This window comes from Sycon ciliatum, chromosome 1 (assembly GCF_964019385.1).
Source record: "Sycon ciliatum chromosome 1, ocSycCili1.1, whole genome shotgun sequence".
Classification (NCBI taxonomy): domain Eukaryota; kingdom Metazoa; phylum Porifera; class Calcarea; order Leucosolenida; family Sycettidae; genus Sycon; species Sycon ciliatum.
In genome coordinates, this window is record NC_088643.1 from 64175441 (window position 1) to 64189623 (window position 14183).

General features: G+C 43.5%; 2 protein-coding genes across 2 annotated transcripts in view; both read right to left on the reverse strand.

The window, feature by feature from the left end:
* Positions 1–285: 285 nt before the first annotated feature.
* LOC135804845 (signal peptide, CUB and EGF-like domain-containing protein 1) lies at positions 286–8087 on the reverse strand. Its single transcript, XM_065318808.1, has 7 exons — positions 7980–8087; positions 6927–7091; positions 6098–6301; positions 3865–4041; positions 3110–3235; positions 2532–2657; positions 286–922 (listed from the first exon to the last, which is right to left on the reverse strand). The coding sequence occupies exons 1-7, from the start codon at positions 8059–8061 to the stop codon at positions 768–770; spliced, it is 1035 nt and encodes a 344-aa protein (XP_065174880.1). The 5' UTR covers positions 8062–8087; the 3' UTR covers positions 286–767.
* A 1782-nt stretch (positions 8088–9869) lies between these two features.
* LOC135806395 (agrin-like) overlaps positions 9870–14183 on the reverse strand; it is a 53604-nt gene continuing 49290 nt past the window's right edge. The window contains exons 12-14 of the mRNA XM_065320573.1: positions 13126–13290; positions 11046–11249; positions 9870–9925 (exon numbers count right to left, since the gene is read on the reverse strand). Of these exons, the coding sequence (XP_065176645.1) occupies positions 9870–9925; positions 11046–11249; positions 13126–13290 (425 nt within the window). The remainder of the gene's footprint in view (positions 9926–11045; positions 11250–13125; positions 13291–14183) is intronic.

Sequence of the window (14183 nt, forward strand, 5' to 3'; positions counted from 1 at the left end):
TGCCTCAACAGTACACAGTACAAATATCAACCTAGCTACTCTAGCTTGCAAGATGCTTTAAACTCTCCAGTTCGGCATTGGAAGGGTATGACCAGGCTGAGGTGGCATGTTTCAGAGCCGGGCGGACATCACCTTTGTAGAGAACTAGGAAGGCCGTCGGGGCAAGATGCCATCTGATAAAGCACCATCGTTCTTTGAATCTCTTGTACTTCTGGTTTGTCATCTCCTCTTCACTTTCTCAAAACGGGTTTATTCAGACAATAGTATAGTATACGACATGCCGGGAAGAAGGAAGAACACCAAACTGATACAAGGGATGAAACTCGGTGATGAAATCAAAATGAAAATTTGAAATAGTCTAACGTCAATCCAAAGAAACTCAAGGCCGCAGATGTAACAAGGTTGTGTAAAAGATTCAACACAATCCCTAGACGAATGCTCTCCTCTTCACTCGCTTCTCTACAGTAGTGCCATTGTCATTAGGCCATTTTGGCCTGTTTTGGCTGCCACTCTGAATAAATACGAATAGTCGAATACAATACAATACAATACACGGTAAGACTGCCTTGAAAGGTCTTCAGAACCATTGCATAGTAAACAGTGATGGGAAAGTCTCTATTTCAATCAAGCATACTTATGTATGCATTACAAGATCAAAGTAATAGGCATGGCCACTAGTAATAGGCCACTAGAACTTGGGGCAAGAATGTAACCAAAATACTGAGAAAATACATTGCAAGGTAGCCCTGACCTAAGCCACGGAGAGACTATACCAAAAACTGTTGGGAAACAGTGAGCAGGAGCAGGTGGCCCCAACCCAGAGTCACCAGTAGATTTTCCGCGCTGCTAAGGTGACCTTCTTGTAATTTCCCTGCGCCAGGGGGGACCTTTTCACGAGTGGCGCTGGCAAGTAGATCGCCAACTGCAATGAAGATGAAGCACAGAAACCAAAATACAACGATGCCATTAATGCCATGTTAGAAACGTTACTGTTGATAGAGTCCTATGTAGAATCAACAATTATTTCATACTGAAAGAAAAGAAGTTTTCCGTCTGATGATAGATTTAGTTCGTGAAACTCAGAGTTACGAAGCAGCAACGTCTCGTTCTTCTGTCTTTGTATTCCGCGTGTTGCCCTCTATGTATGGTGGATGAACTTCATATAGTAAAGAACTACTCTTTACGCTCGAATGACCTCTTTTACTACTACTGAAGCCTCTTGTACGGGCAAAAAGAAATAGATTGTGAAATCAAGAGTCATAAAAACACGAACGCAAAGGAAAGAGCAAGCAGAACACAATGGTTACGAGTTATGACTAACTGTCCACCAACGAAACCAGATCATATACAGTCAGTGAGTGCGACAAACTGGCACAAAACTGACCAGGAGTACTGAGACATTCAATGACCTGACACCTAGCTCCAACACTTCTCCAAGGCGCAAACCAACAACCTTCGCACTTGGAAGGTTCAGGTTAGGAAAGGTCCAAGAGGGGAAGGAAAAGCAACGTAGAAGAGCACGAGCTACAGCCCATGGCAACAAAGAATGCCGAAAGTTACTGCATGATGATGAAATTAGTAAGACTATTGGACATGGCAACAAAGAATACCGAAAGTTACTGCATGATGATGAAATTAGTAAGACTATTGGACATACTGGTCTCGCTACAACTCGACGACGCAAAGCAACAGACCACCCAACTTGGGAGGTTCAGGCTTATGTAATACACATAGAAAGGGGAGGCTAAGCGAAGGGATGATTATCTGAAACGCCAAAATCCTACTGAACTCCACTATGATGTAAATAATATGATGATGGACTAGTTATGTACAATAACAAGTACCGAATTTCCATAAGACGTACACGTAAGTACATGACGGCTCATGAGGTGTACAAAGTTGAACTCGGATGGTGAGCCAATTTAATTATGGAAGAAAAGGAGGACAGAAATGTTACGAGTTATGAATAACCGTCCACCAACATAATCAGATCATAATTATACAGTCAGCGAGTGCGACAAAATGGCACAAAACTGACAACTGTGTACACCTGATGAGCTGTTATGACCTATACGGTGAAATGTACGTCGTGTGGAACTATGCTACTTGTTATTGTACATAACTATTAGCTAGTCCATCATATCTTTTACATCATACTGGAGTTCAGTAGGACGTTGGCGTTTCGGTTGGTCACAATTCGTCTTCGCTTAGCTTCCCCTTTCTATGTGGTGGTGTTCCTACGGATGAGGAAAGCTCAATCTGACTGAGTATGACGTGAAACGCGAAATGTTTAGGTGGGAGAGGTAGCACATTGTGATGGTAGAGGAAGTGTGTGTGTGTGTGTGTGTGTGTGTGTGTGTGTGTGTGTGTGTGTGTGTGTGTGTGTGTGTGTCTCTACAGTAGCGAATATCATGGCATTCTCGCAGTCCAAGCTTATAATGTATAGAGTTACATCATCTACGCTACACCATACGAGTACAAGAACTTAAAAGTACTGTGCAGCAAAACAAAGACGGCAGCAAAGCCCTTACGTCTGCAAATTGTTCCATTCCCCTCGTAGCCAGTATTGCAGTGACATGTATATGAGCCGACGGTATCTGTGCATCTTGCATTTCTATGACAGTCGTGAAGACTACCATCACTACACTCATCGATGTCTAAGGCAAAACACAAACACACAATATTACAGTCAACTTCGCTAATAACGACTACAGATATAACGACAATTCGTGAATAACGACATAATTTTCATGCCCAGAGCAAAGTCCCATCCAACTGTGACACATATAATGAGACTTCGGGTATAACGACACTTCGCGAATAAGGACACTTTTCTGATGCCCCGCCGAGTGTCGTTATAAGCGAAGTTGACTGTATATATGCAATCATCCATGTCTAGGAACAAAACACATACACACATATTATATGCCGTAAAGTTGTGTATAAAAAGCCGCGGCTTATATGACTTTTTGGGGGTTATTTTGCAGGCTTCTATATGAGACAGGCGTCTATACAAGACAGGTATTTCTACTATGCGAAAACAACAAGTACATCGCACAGCGACTCAAAAATGCTAGATCGTCGTGACCTGTTGAATCACCCCCCTCACCTTTGCAGTGTGTGCCATTTCCTGTATACCCTGACATGCATGAACACGCATAGCTTCCGTCAATGTTCACACACCATGCATCATGGTGACAGTCATGTAAGGACGCAGTGTTGCACTCCACGATGTCTGCACGCAAGGACAACACAGCAGTGTACACATTCAGTACTACAGGTTACAACAGAATCTGATATCTATTTAAACGGTATCAGACTAGTTGAAGATCACGCTCAGTAAGAACTTAACCATGACCATCTGCAACCAAAACATGGACACAGTCCTACACAATGTTACGCCAGTATTTATCTAAGTCTTCCGGGTGTGCACACGCCAGGAAATGGTGCAGTCCAAAAATATCTCAGCTAAGTAAGTAGAATATTCGATAATAGCGTGGATTTCCCCAACAATATATTTTCATTTTTTTTATCCTCTCCCATGCATAAGCGGCTTGCCGCGGATATGTAAATACTATTTCAGGTGAAATCCTGATAATTTGAACCTCAGAATGCCAGGAAAAAACTTCTAATTATCCGGAAAATCTAATTATCCAAACATGAACCATCACAACTCAATATGTACGCGGTCCTGGAAGAACTTCTAATTAAGCGGTATGTTAGAATTAAGCCATATTCGAATTATCAGGATTTCACCTGTACTACTACTACTACTACTACTACTACTACTACTACTACTACTACTACTACTACTACTACTACTACTACTAAGTAAGCAGCGACGATAGCGCCTCAATGACACACCTTGGCACTTGGGAGGCACAGAGTCCAGTGTACCACTCGCATCACAGAGAGCTTCTTCTTCACCCACTAGACGGAAACCGTCGTCACATGAATACACCACCGTCTCTTTGACGTGGATAGTAGAAGAAACTGGACTTGTCCTGCCATTTCCCGGAGCACTGATCTGACAGGTTTTGCCTGCACAGACAGGTTAAAACATATGGATTCATACATAATCACATGCACATACATTGGACATCCACACAAACAAACACACACACACACACACACATTGTGTGTGTGTGTGCGTGCGTGCATGCGTGCGCGTGCGTGCATGCGTGCGTGTGTGCGTGTGTGTGTGTGTGTGTGTGTGTGTGTGTGTGTGCGTGTGTGTGTGTGTGTGTGTGTGCGTGTGTGTGTGTGTGGGTGTGTGTGTGTGTGTGTGTGTGTGTGTGTGTGTGTGAAGCCATTGAAAAGGCAAGTAGTGAAGGAGAAAGTATGCTTAGCGGGGCAAATCATTCCTTCAAGTGACGCAGGTGTACCGTCAAGTGCGTGAATAACGACCAGGGGTATAACAACAGAACTTTCTAGGAGACAAAAAGCTGATCAAGGCAGGAAAAAGAACAAATTTTAGACTCTTCATCACTATCATCAGGACTCAAGACATGCTTTCGTGAGTATGATTCTTCTGTTTCCAATCACCTCATAGCTAATGCTGATTATGCTCATGTGTATGTTGATAGTCACTCCTCTGTTTCGTGGCGTACGAATGTCCTTGATCTCACAGTCTCAATCATTTGAAAGTGTTGAAAGCCATCTATAGTTGCACCACACAGCTAGCACTATGTTAGCAAAAGAAAAAAGGAAATTCCTCTCAATTATTCCGCCTCCATAGATGCACACAGGGTGGGAGTGTTCCTATAGATGCGGAAACCCGGCCTCCAGACGAGTCCGATGCGAATTGTGGAATCCTATTTTTATTCCACCTACACCACACACGCGCCCTCTCTCCTCTTTCTCTCTCTCTCTCTCTCTCTCTCACACACACACACACACACACACACACACACACACACACACACACACACACACACACACACATGCGTTGTTTACTCACACCACTGTCCAGCCTTACGTATAGTAATGTAGCTTCCCATAGGTCTTCTTACACATAGTGTTATTAAGCCTCTCTTGCCTTACTTCTCGTCTGAGTCTTTCTTTCCTTTTTGTTTCTCGAAATTCAAAATAAGATCATGAGTAACGGATACAAGGAACCTAATACTTTTCTTCACCCCACATCTCCAATGTGCTCCTTCTTGTTGTGACGTTTCAGTCCCATTTTCTTACGCCTACCTTCCTGTCATTTTCGAACTTTAGATCTTCCAGGTTGGAAGGCTGTTGGGTTCGCGTACTACGTCCGACAAGCGAAACTTGGCGGGTTTTTGTGTTGGCACCACAACTACACAGAGCTGTGAGGTACGACCTACTTGTAGCTCCATGCAACCTGGTGTTGACTCAGGAAGCCAAGCGACGAGCTGGTGAGGGGAAAATGGCACAGATTTGGTCAGAGGCAGACCAGTCTCTCGTGTACCCGCACAACAGTGCGCAAGTCCATTCTGCGAAGGAGAACCGTCGTGCTTTTGCGTGTCAATGCAAAACCATGGAGTTCTCTCTCTCCCCGTGGTTACTCAACCAGCACAGTGTCCAGACAACCAGGTCAAACAATTCTGGCATCTTTCAAGAGCCTCCAGAGGGATGCGTCTCTGGTGGATAAGGAAGATCGCCAGGAATTTTGGACTGTTGGAGAGAATAGCCGGCAATAAAGTTAGTATCCAGGTGCGTGTGGAGGTGTTGCAAAGTTCTTACCATGGCATCCTGGGGAGTGGAGACGGAAACGACTACCCTAAAAATTGTGGCACAGCACACAGGAGCGACATCGAGATTTCCAGAGCGATCACAGCAGAGGTACTGCAACAGATTCTGCTCTGGTCGCACTTTCGTCTCACTACAGGGACAATTCCTCTCCGGAAGAACCTGCGATCCCTGAATGAGAGGACAGGTATTCAGACTAACTGATGTCTCTAATGTCCTTTTTCAGCAATACAAAGTTGTATTTTGGTGATCATCGGAGTATAAGTCACACCCCCTTTTTGGGTGAATTTTGAGCGTTCAAAGTGCGGTTTTCACTCCGAAAAATACGGTCACTTCATTTTTAAAGATAGAACATCAACATTCACATACATGTACACCTTACCCATACAAGTAGGAGCCGAGTGGAAGTCAGCAATGCCATCGACAACAGAACATTGAATAGATGTGTTGCTCATGCCCCGTGAGAGTCTGTAACCATGGTTGCAGCTGTACACAGCTCTTAAGTACAATTGGGCGCTGGAGCCACTAGCCATAACCCTTGTACCATCAACGCTCCCATCAATGATGGTAGGTAGAGAACACAGAGCTGAGTACACAATAGCACCAACAACAAGATCAGCAGCACAGACACAAGCAGCAACAGGAAAAGGGCATGAAAGAGATGATTGAAACCCTCAGTGAAAACTGGGCTGGGAACGCAAACTCCAGCTACATGGGGATCTTACTGAAGAGTTCAATCTACATGTACTTTTTCTACACGTTGCCAACCTGTACCCAATAACAGAGGCCAAACAAATAGATGATCACAGACAGACTTTTCAACATGTGCAGTGCACCTATCCAAAAGAATAGCCACCAAACATTTCCAACCTACACAGGTTATGTACATGGAATTTTTTACCTAAAATAAAATATGACCTAAATTCAACCATGCCATGCCACACAGTGTCCAAAATGTATTTTTGGACCTGGAAAACGGGTTTACCGAAATTTCCGCGCTACCGAACCGTTGATTTTGGGAAATACCAAAATTATTACACCACCGAAAATTACCAGTTTACAGGATTTGCACAGATACTGGCTGGAGGTAATTTTAAAAAGCATAGCACAGAAAAGGTGACGGTCTTAAATTCAGGATTGATATAGGACCATGCATCAAGCAATGCGTGCATAAAGCAATGCATCATAAAGCAAGAACTTCAAGTGATTACCTTGACAACTTCCAACATTCATCCACTGGCCAGTTGAAGAATCCCTTGGACAGCTTGCCGTTCCAGTAGCGCCAACACGTGTAAAACCGGCGGCACAAGTCACCTTCCCGCTTGCTTTGTCGATACTCGCCACATTAAATATGATAGAGTCAATAAACTGGCACTCTGGACAGTCAAGCATGGAGAGCACATCACAAGTAAATTAATTACACTGCCTGCATCATTGCTGGTTACAACACAGCTGCATATGCAATTCTGTTCCCGTATACTTCACCGATAAGAACACATCGTAACAATCCGAAGTCTGCTGCAGATTTTAGAATGCTACACAACATGCTGACAGCAAAACCGGGATGGGGTTTCAGTCAAAGGCAGTGGTGGATTGGGGGGGGGGGGGGGGGGGTGTTCCGTGGAGCCACCCCCCAAGGTGTACTGCTGAGCAAAGTTGAAAATATCATGCGTGCACAAAAGCATGTCCATCCGATAACCGTGCAGTTGAGGATTACAGTAGGTTTATGGCGAAAACAGCTTGCTGTCTACAGCATTGGGTACAATCATGTAACTTGCTGTCTACAGCATTGGGTACAATCATGTAACTTAGATATACCAGCTACCAGTGCTTCAGCCATCGAGGCGGCCACGCAACACGATTACAGAAGCGGTGTGCCAGTAGATTGCAATTGATAGAATTACATGTACAGGTGTCGCCTGTGTGGTAAATTGCTTTTTCCGCTGAAGACTGCCAGTGTGTCATAACATGCAATTCCAATAAACACGACCGGATTATCATAATCACAATGGCACAACTTCAATACAACCTGACTTCATAATGTATATTATTATTGGCTATTGAATTTTGGTTAAACTGGAACCCCTGTAGAGATCTCTGGATCTGCCCATTATAGGACCACTACCAAAAGTTCAGGATGCATGTACCTGCGTCTAGACCTACTACCACCCCCGAAAGGAAGTCAACGTCAAGATTATATTTTCACTTCTGTAATACCCAACTCAGTTTGCACAAGCAGAATGAGAACAACTTACACGACATACCTTCACAAGCTGCCCCCTTTTCATAATATCCATTCTTACACAAACATTCGAAGGAACCTATGGTGTTTTTACATGATGCCATTGCCGTACAACCATGGCCACCAGCAGTACACTCATCGATATCTGTCAAAAGCACATGTGCAATACGCATATTATCAACAGTACATGTACATCAACATTTAATATCAGCAGACGCTGTTGACAGAGCATTTGTGGAACGTTTCTACAGTACATTTAGACATCAAAAACATCTACTGTACTACATTCCTACGTTTTACCAAGGATAAATTTATAGAAAAGAAAAAAGGACCAAGGAACTATAAGTTACGCTATAATGTCCACTAACACCACCCTGAGCTGATTGTCTCTGCTGAGTAACGGGTGGTGTTAGTGGACATTATAGCGTAACCTGTAGTTCCTTGGTTCTTTTTCTTTTCTGCATTAACCCTTTACCGGCAGCCCCATACTTGAATGCGTCAACGTTGACGCATTCGACAGGCATACAAAATCATGCCTGGCATGACGGGAAGCATCAGCCCACGGGGATTTCCCGTGGCCCTCAAACAGCCTAGGTATGATCCTATCGGTAGCTGAAGAGATCCACGCGTGTCCCATTTGATTTCATTGAGAACTGCGCGATCGAAAACTTACGGAAATACACGCGCGCCGACAATGCCGTCCGCCTCCGTCAAAACATCGTCGGGTGCATTTTCTCTTGCGCAGTGAGTTCCTTTCGTCCTCGGATGACTTCTCCGACGACGACCTAGCAGTCATTCGCTCTGGGACCGACGACAGATAGATAAATACTTCGTTCCAGCCGCCGATGCAAGCGAATTTCAAATTACGGAGCGGTGCGCACGCCAAGTAAATTCTCACGCAAATATGGGGAGCGCCAGCCGCTGAAGACGATGTCGTCGTGATGTAACTGGAAGAATCTGATGGTGCTTATGGTGGGGAAGCCATGGAGAGCGAATCCCGTGTCGACAGTCTCCCAGAGACGGAATTTTAGCCCATCGACTTTCTACGTACCTGAGTGACGGCAGCGCAGCGCGGCTTGCGTACGACCTTACGGAGCTTTCCGACAGCGATTCTGGGGCGATGCTGCTCTCATTTGCGAGCAAGGCATGGCCACTGAAGTTTGTGATGGCTATGGCGTTCGTTTCCGCTCCGAAGTCGACTTGTTTTGGCAGTATCATGTCAATGTCGGAACTCTGCCGATTTGCATGTGTACAATTTCCGTGTTTAGACGTAGAGGTGCCAATTTAGCAGCGTATGTGTGTGGTATCAGAAAAATAATTTTTTCCATGGTCAAGAAGTAGTACTAGACTTCCAATAAAACATAACTTGCACATACAAAATGTGGCCTCGTTGTGAGTTATTGGTATCGTTCTAAATGTTATGGATTTCATATACAAAAGTAACTTGCCGGTAAAGGGTTAATAGATTTATAAGAAGAAAAAAGGACCAAAGAGCTACAAGTTACGCTAAAATTATTCACTAGCACCACCAGTTACTTTACCTTCAGCTCATGCGATAACATTGCACAACACTGACCAACGGTACTGACGTTCTACACCTAACTGGCAATCAGCTCTAGCACATCTTGGATGCGCCCTCCAACAGCCTTCCGGCTTGGAAGATTCCAAGTTATAGAAATAACATAAGGAGGGGAAGGTGAGCGCAACCAAGATAAGCATGAACTGAAAATCTCAGCTGTAAAGGACATTGGCGGATGTACATGTATGTCGAGGACTTGCCAGTATGTCGAGGACTTGCCAGTATCGTCCTCGACATGTATGTACATCCACCAACGTTCAAGCCTCCCCGGTGAAAACTTTTTCTTCTTCTTTTTCGGTAGTGGTTTTGACAAGAACAGCTTCAACAATCGACTCAAACGGCATGTTCTGGTGGTAACAGAAACATCAAACTTGGCAAGACTTTTTCATCTATCAAAGAAACATAATTACCAAATTTGAAGGAAATCCATAGAACAGTTTCAGTTTTCTTGATAGCAGTAATATGTAAATTTACCCCTGACGACAAAATTGAACTTGACAAAGTATGCTTTTGGTAGCTGCAGATAACTTTGCAGACTCTTCCCATTCCTATCAAAGTATACCCCTGCGAAACTTGAATGAAATCTATCGGGCAATTATGTTTGGCCATAAAACGGTTTGGTCCACCGCACTTGTCAGCCAATATTGGATTCACTAAACTGTGCTCCTAAGTAATTCACATTGATTCAATGTCAAATATCTCATGTTTAGCATATCAACGACATAGCTGGCTGTAATTCTTGAAGAAAGGAAGAAAATCTATCAGGCCAATTTCGGGAAGCACCCCGCAGAGTACTGATATTTTCGGTCCAAATCGAATGAGATTGTTAGTATGGGCAGCCAAGAACCCTCAAAAGAACACCCAGCCACCCTATTTGGCTTGGCTTGACTGCAGAAATCACCGATCAAGTACCTGAAACGAAAACTACAACATTTAGTTTGAACACTACAACAGTAGAGGCAAAATGCTGGGATGTGTTTTTGTGCAAAATGTTCCAAAATACCAGAAATTTCCAATCAGGTTTTAACTATGTGGGCGTGTTTCAATCCTTCCCATTGTTTGGTAGTGACAATATTCTGGTAAGATTAAAGAGCCTTGCAATTTTGAAGAAAATCGATCGGGCCGTTTCTATTTTCCGATTTGGGTATGAGCCACCTGTGTGAAATGATTACTGCTATAGCGCATGTCACATGACTATTATAGTCCTTTCTTTGAAATGAAGTTACATCATGAATATAAACCAGATAACATAATGTTTATTAAAATTAATAGAATGTACCGTATTTAACAGAGTATAAGCTGCACCGAGTTATAAGCCGCATCCCCATTTTTCACCACTAAATACAGACACCTATCCTAAATATCACCGTTAATTTGATCTTCGGAGTATAAATCACACCCCTTTTTGGGTGAATTTTGAGTGTTCAAAGTGCAGGTTTTATTCTGAAAAATACGGTAATTTCATTTTTAAAGATAGAACATCAACGTTCACATACATGTACACCTTACCCATACAAGTAGGAGCCGAGTGGAAGTCAGCAATGCCATCGACAACAGAACATTGAATAGATGTGTTGCTCATGCCACGTGAGAGTCTGTAACCATGGTTGCAGCTGTACACAGCTCTTAAGTACAATTGGGCGTTGGAGCCACTAGCCAAAACTCTTGTACCATCAACGCTCCCATCAATGATGGTAGGTGGAGAACACAGAGCTGAGTACACCATAGCACCAACAACAAGATCAGCAGCACAGACACAAGCAGCAACAGGAAAAGGGCATGAAAGGGAAGACTGAAACCCTCAGTGAAAACTGGGCTTGGAACGCAAACTCCAGCTACATGGAGATCTTACTGAAGAATTCAATCTACATGTACTTTTTCTACACGTTGCCAACCTGTACCCAATAACAGAGGCCAAACAAATAGATGATCACAGACAGACTTTTCAACATGTGCAGTGCACCTATCCAAAAGGATAGCCACCAAACATTTCCAACCTACACAGGTTATGTACATGGAATTTTTTTACCTAAAATAAAATATGACCTAAATTCAACCATGCCATGCCACATAGTGTGCAAAATGTATTTTTGGACCTGGAAAACGGGTTTACCGAAATTTCCGCGCTACCAAACGGTTGATTTTGGGAAATACTGAAATCATTACACCACCGAAAATTCCCGGTTTACAGGATTTGCACAGATACTGGCTGGAGGTCATTTTTCAAAGCGTAGCACAGAAAAGGTGACGGTCTTTAATTCAAGATAGATGTATATAATATTACCTGAAGTCGAGTGAATATGGGCGAATATGTATAGGATATTGACCAAGACGAGGTCTATATGGGAAATATAGGCCGAGTAAAAGACCGAGGTCCGCCGAGGTCTTTTACGAGGCCTATATTTCCCATGTCGACCGAAGTCGAGGTCAATATCCTATTTATCACGATTCCTTTGCCATAACCCCAAAATTTGAACCTGTAGGAGCTATTTTAACCTTTTTAGTATAGCATTTGTACTATAGTGTACATAGGACCTCCACTAATTCTCGTGATCCTTGACTGGTCCTATATTACCCATATCGCCGCAATATCGACCGCTTATATCGACCGCTTGTATCGACCACTAAGGGCCTGGTCAGACTGCGGCAAATTTTGGTTGCCTGACGAAAAAGGAACAGCGTCCAGAATTTGAATCGCGATCACACTACACATGTGGGGAGAGTGAAAATTCAAACTTCATTTCGAGCGTCAAGTGGTAATCTCCATGAACGACGTCAAATTCCTTCACCTTGGGGATCGCCAACACCTTCAGTGCAATCCTTGCAACCATCCTTATGAGTTTTGTTGTTGTCCGTGGCCAATTAGCTCCTCGATATCGAGATGAAAAAATCAGTGATTATCAGCGTCAATGGCGTATCAGCGTCAAATCCTGTTTGGAGCGGAAAAGCGTGGTCCGTTCTTGCTTTTTTTTTGGAGCGTCAACTTTCGCTTTTGCCGCTCTGGCGGCAAGTTACTATGGAGATTCGGATTATAATCCTAGGATTATTTCGATTTTGCCGCAGTCTGACCAGGCCCTTAGGCATTGTAATCTTTTGACTTTGGAGGGACTTAGAATTTTTCTCTCCACTTCAAAAAGAAAAATTGAAAGAAAGAAGACAAAGGAAGAGAACAAGCAGGATTTGAACTCACAACAGTATGAATCTCAAGCAACCCCTTATACCACCCAGCCACTGTGCTGCAGATGCTGCACTCTGTTGTTCTTACAGTCTTGTACCCAAAATAGGCAACATCCTATGTACACTATAGTACAAATGCTATACTAAAAAGGTTAAAATAGCTCCTAAAGGTTCAAATTTTGGGGTTATGGCAAAGCAGTCGTGATAGGATATTGACCTCGACTTCGGTCTATATGGGAAATATAGACCTCGTCTTGGTCAATATCCTATACATATTCACCACTTATGTAGATGGCCAATTGTATGTGGGTGAATATGGAATGAGGTATAAATTAATATTATCATAGGACTATGCATCGAGCAATGCGTGCATAAAGCAATGCATCATAAAGCAAGAACTTCAAGTGATTACCTTGACAACTTCCAACATTCATCCACAGGCCAGTTGAAGAATTCCTTGGACAGCTTGCCGTTCCAGTACCTCCAACACGTGTAAAGCCGGCGGCACAAGTCACCTTCCCGCTTGCTTTGTCGATATTCGCCACATTAAATATGATAGAGTGAATAAACTGGCACTCTGGACAGTCAAGCGTGGCGAGCACATCACAAGTATAATAATTACACTACCTGCATTGCATATCGGAGCTTAGAACTTTGATACAACAGTGTGGATCTCCGCTCTCCGCTCCTCATACAATTCCCACTTCGCATCACAATGCATCGTTGCTTGTGAAATGGGCAATTATTGCCGGTTACAACACAGCTGCATATCCAATTCTGTTCTCGGATACTCGACCGATAAGAACACATCGTAACAATCCGAAGGTTGCAGCAGATTTTAGAATGCTACGCAACTGGGATGGGGTTTCAGTCAAAGGCAGTGGTAGATGGGGGGGGTATTCCGTGGAGCCCCCCCCCCCCTAATTTTCAACGTGTACTGCTGAGCAAAGTTGAAATATCATGCGTGCACAAAAGCATGTCCATCCGATCACCGTGCAGCTGAGGATTACAGTACATTTATGGTCAAAACAACTTCTACAGAATTGGGTACAATCATGTAACTTGCTGTCTACAGCATTGGGTACAATCATGTAACTTAGATATGCCAGCTACCAGTGCTTCAGCCATCGAGGCGGCCGCGCAACACGATTACAGAAGCGGTATGCCAGTAGATTGCAATTGATAGAATTACATGTACGTGTCCACTGTGTGTTTGAAATTGCTTTTTTCCGCTGAAGACTGTCAGTGTGTCATAACATGCAATTCCAACTAACACGACCGGATTATCGTAATCACAATGGCACAACTTCAATACAACCTGACTCCATATTATGCATATTATTATTGGCTATTGAATTTTGGTTAAACTGGAACCCCCTGCAGAGATCTCTGGATCTGCCCATAAAAGGACCACTACCAAAAGGTCAGGATGCATGTACCTGTGTCTAGACCTACTACCACGCTAGAAAG

Bases quoted from the DNA above. Each gene is read 5' to 3' on its own strand.
- LOC135804845 (XM_065318808.1), bottom strand. From the start codon at position 8,061: ATGGCATCATGTAAAAACACCATAGGTTCCTTCGAATGTTTGTGTAAG. The intron at 7,092-7,979 runs GTATGTCGTGTA...TTGACTGTCCAG, and splicing joins AAAGGGGGCAGCTTGTGAAG to AGTGCCAGTTTATTGACTCT. The intron at 3,236-3,864 runs GTGTGTCATTGA...CCTTGCGTGCAG, and splicing joins TGTGCCTCCCAAGTGCCAAG to ACATCGTGGAGTGCAACACT.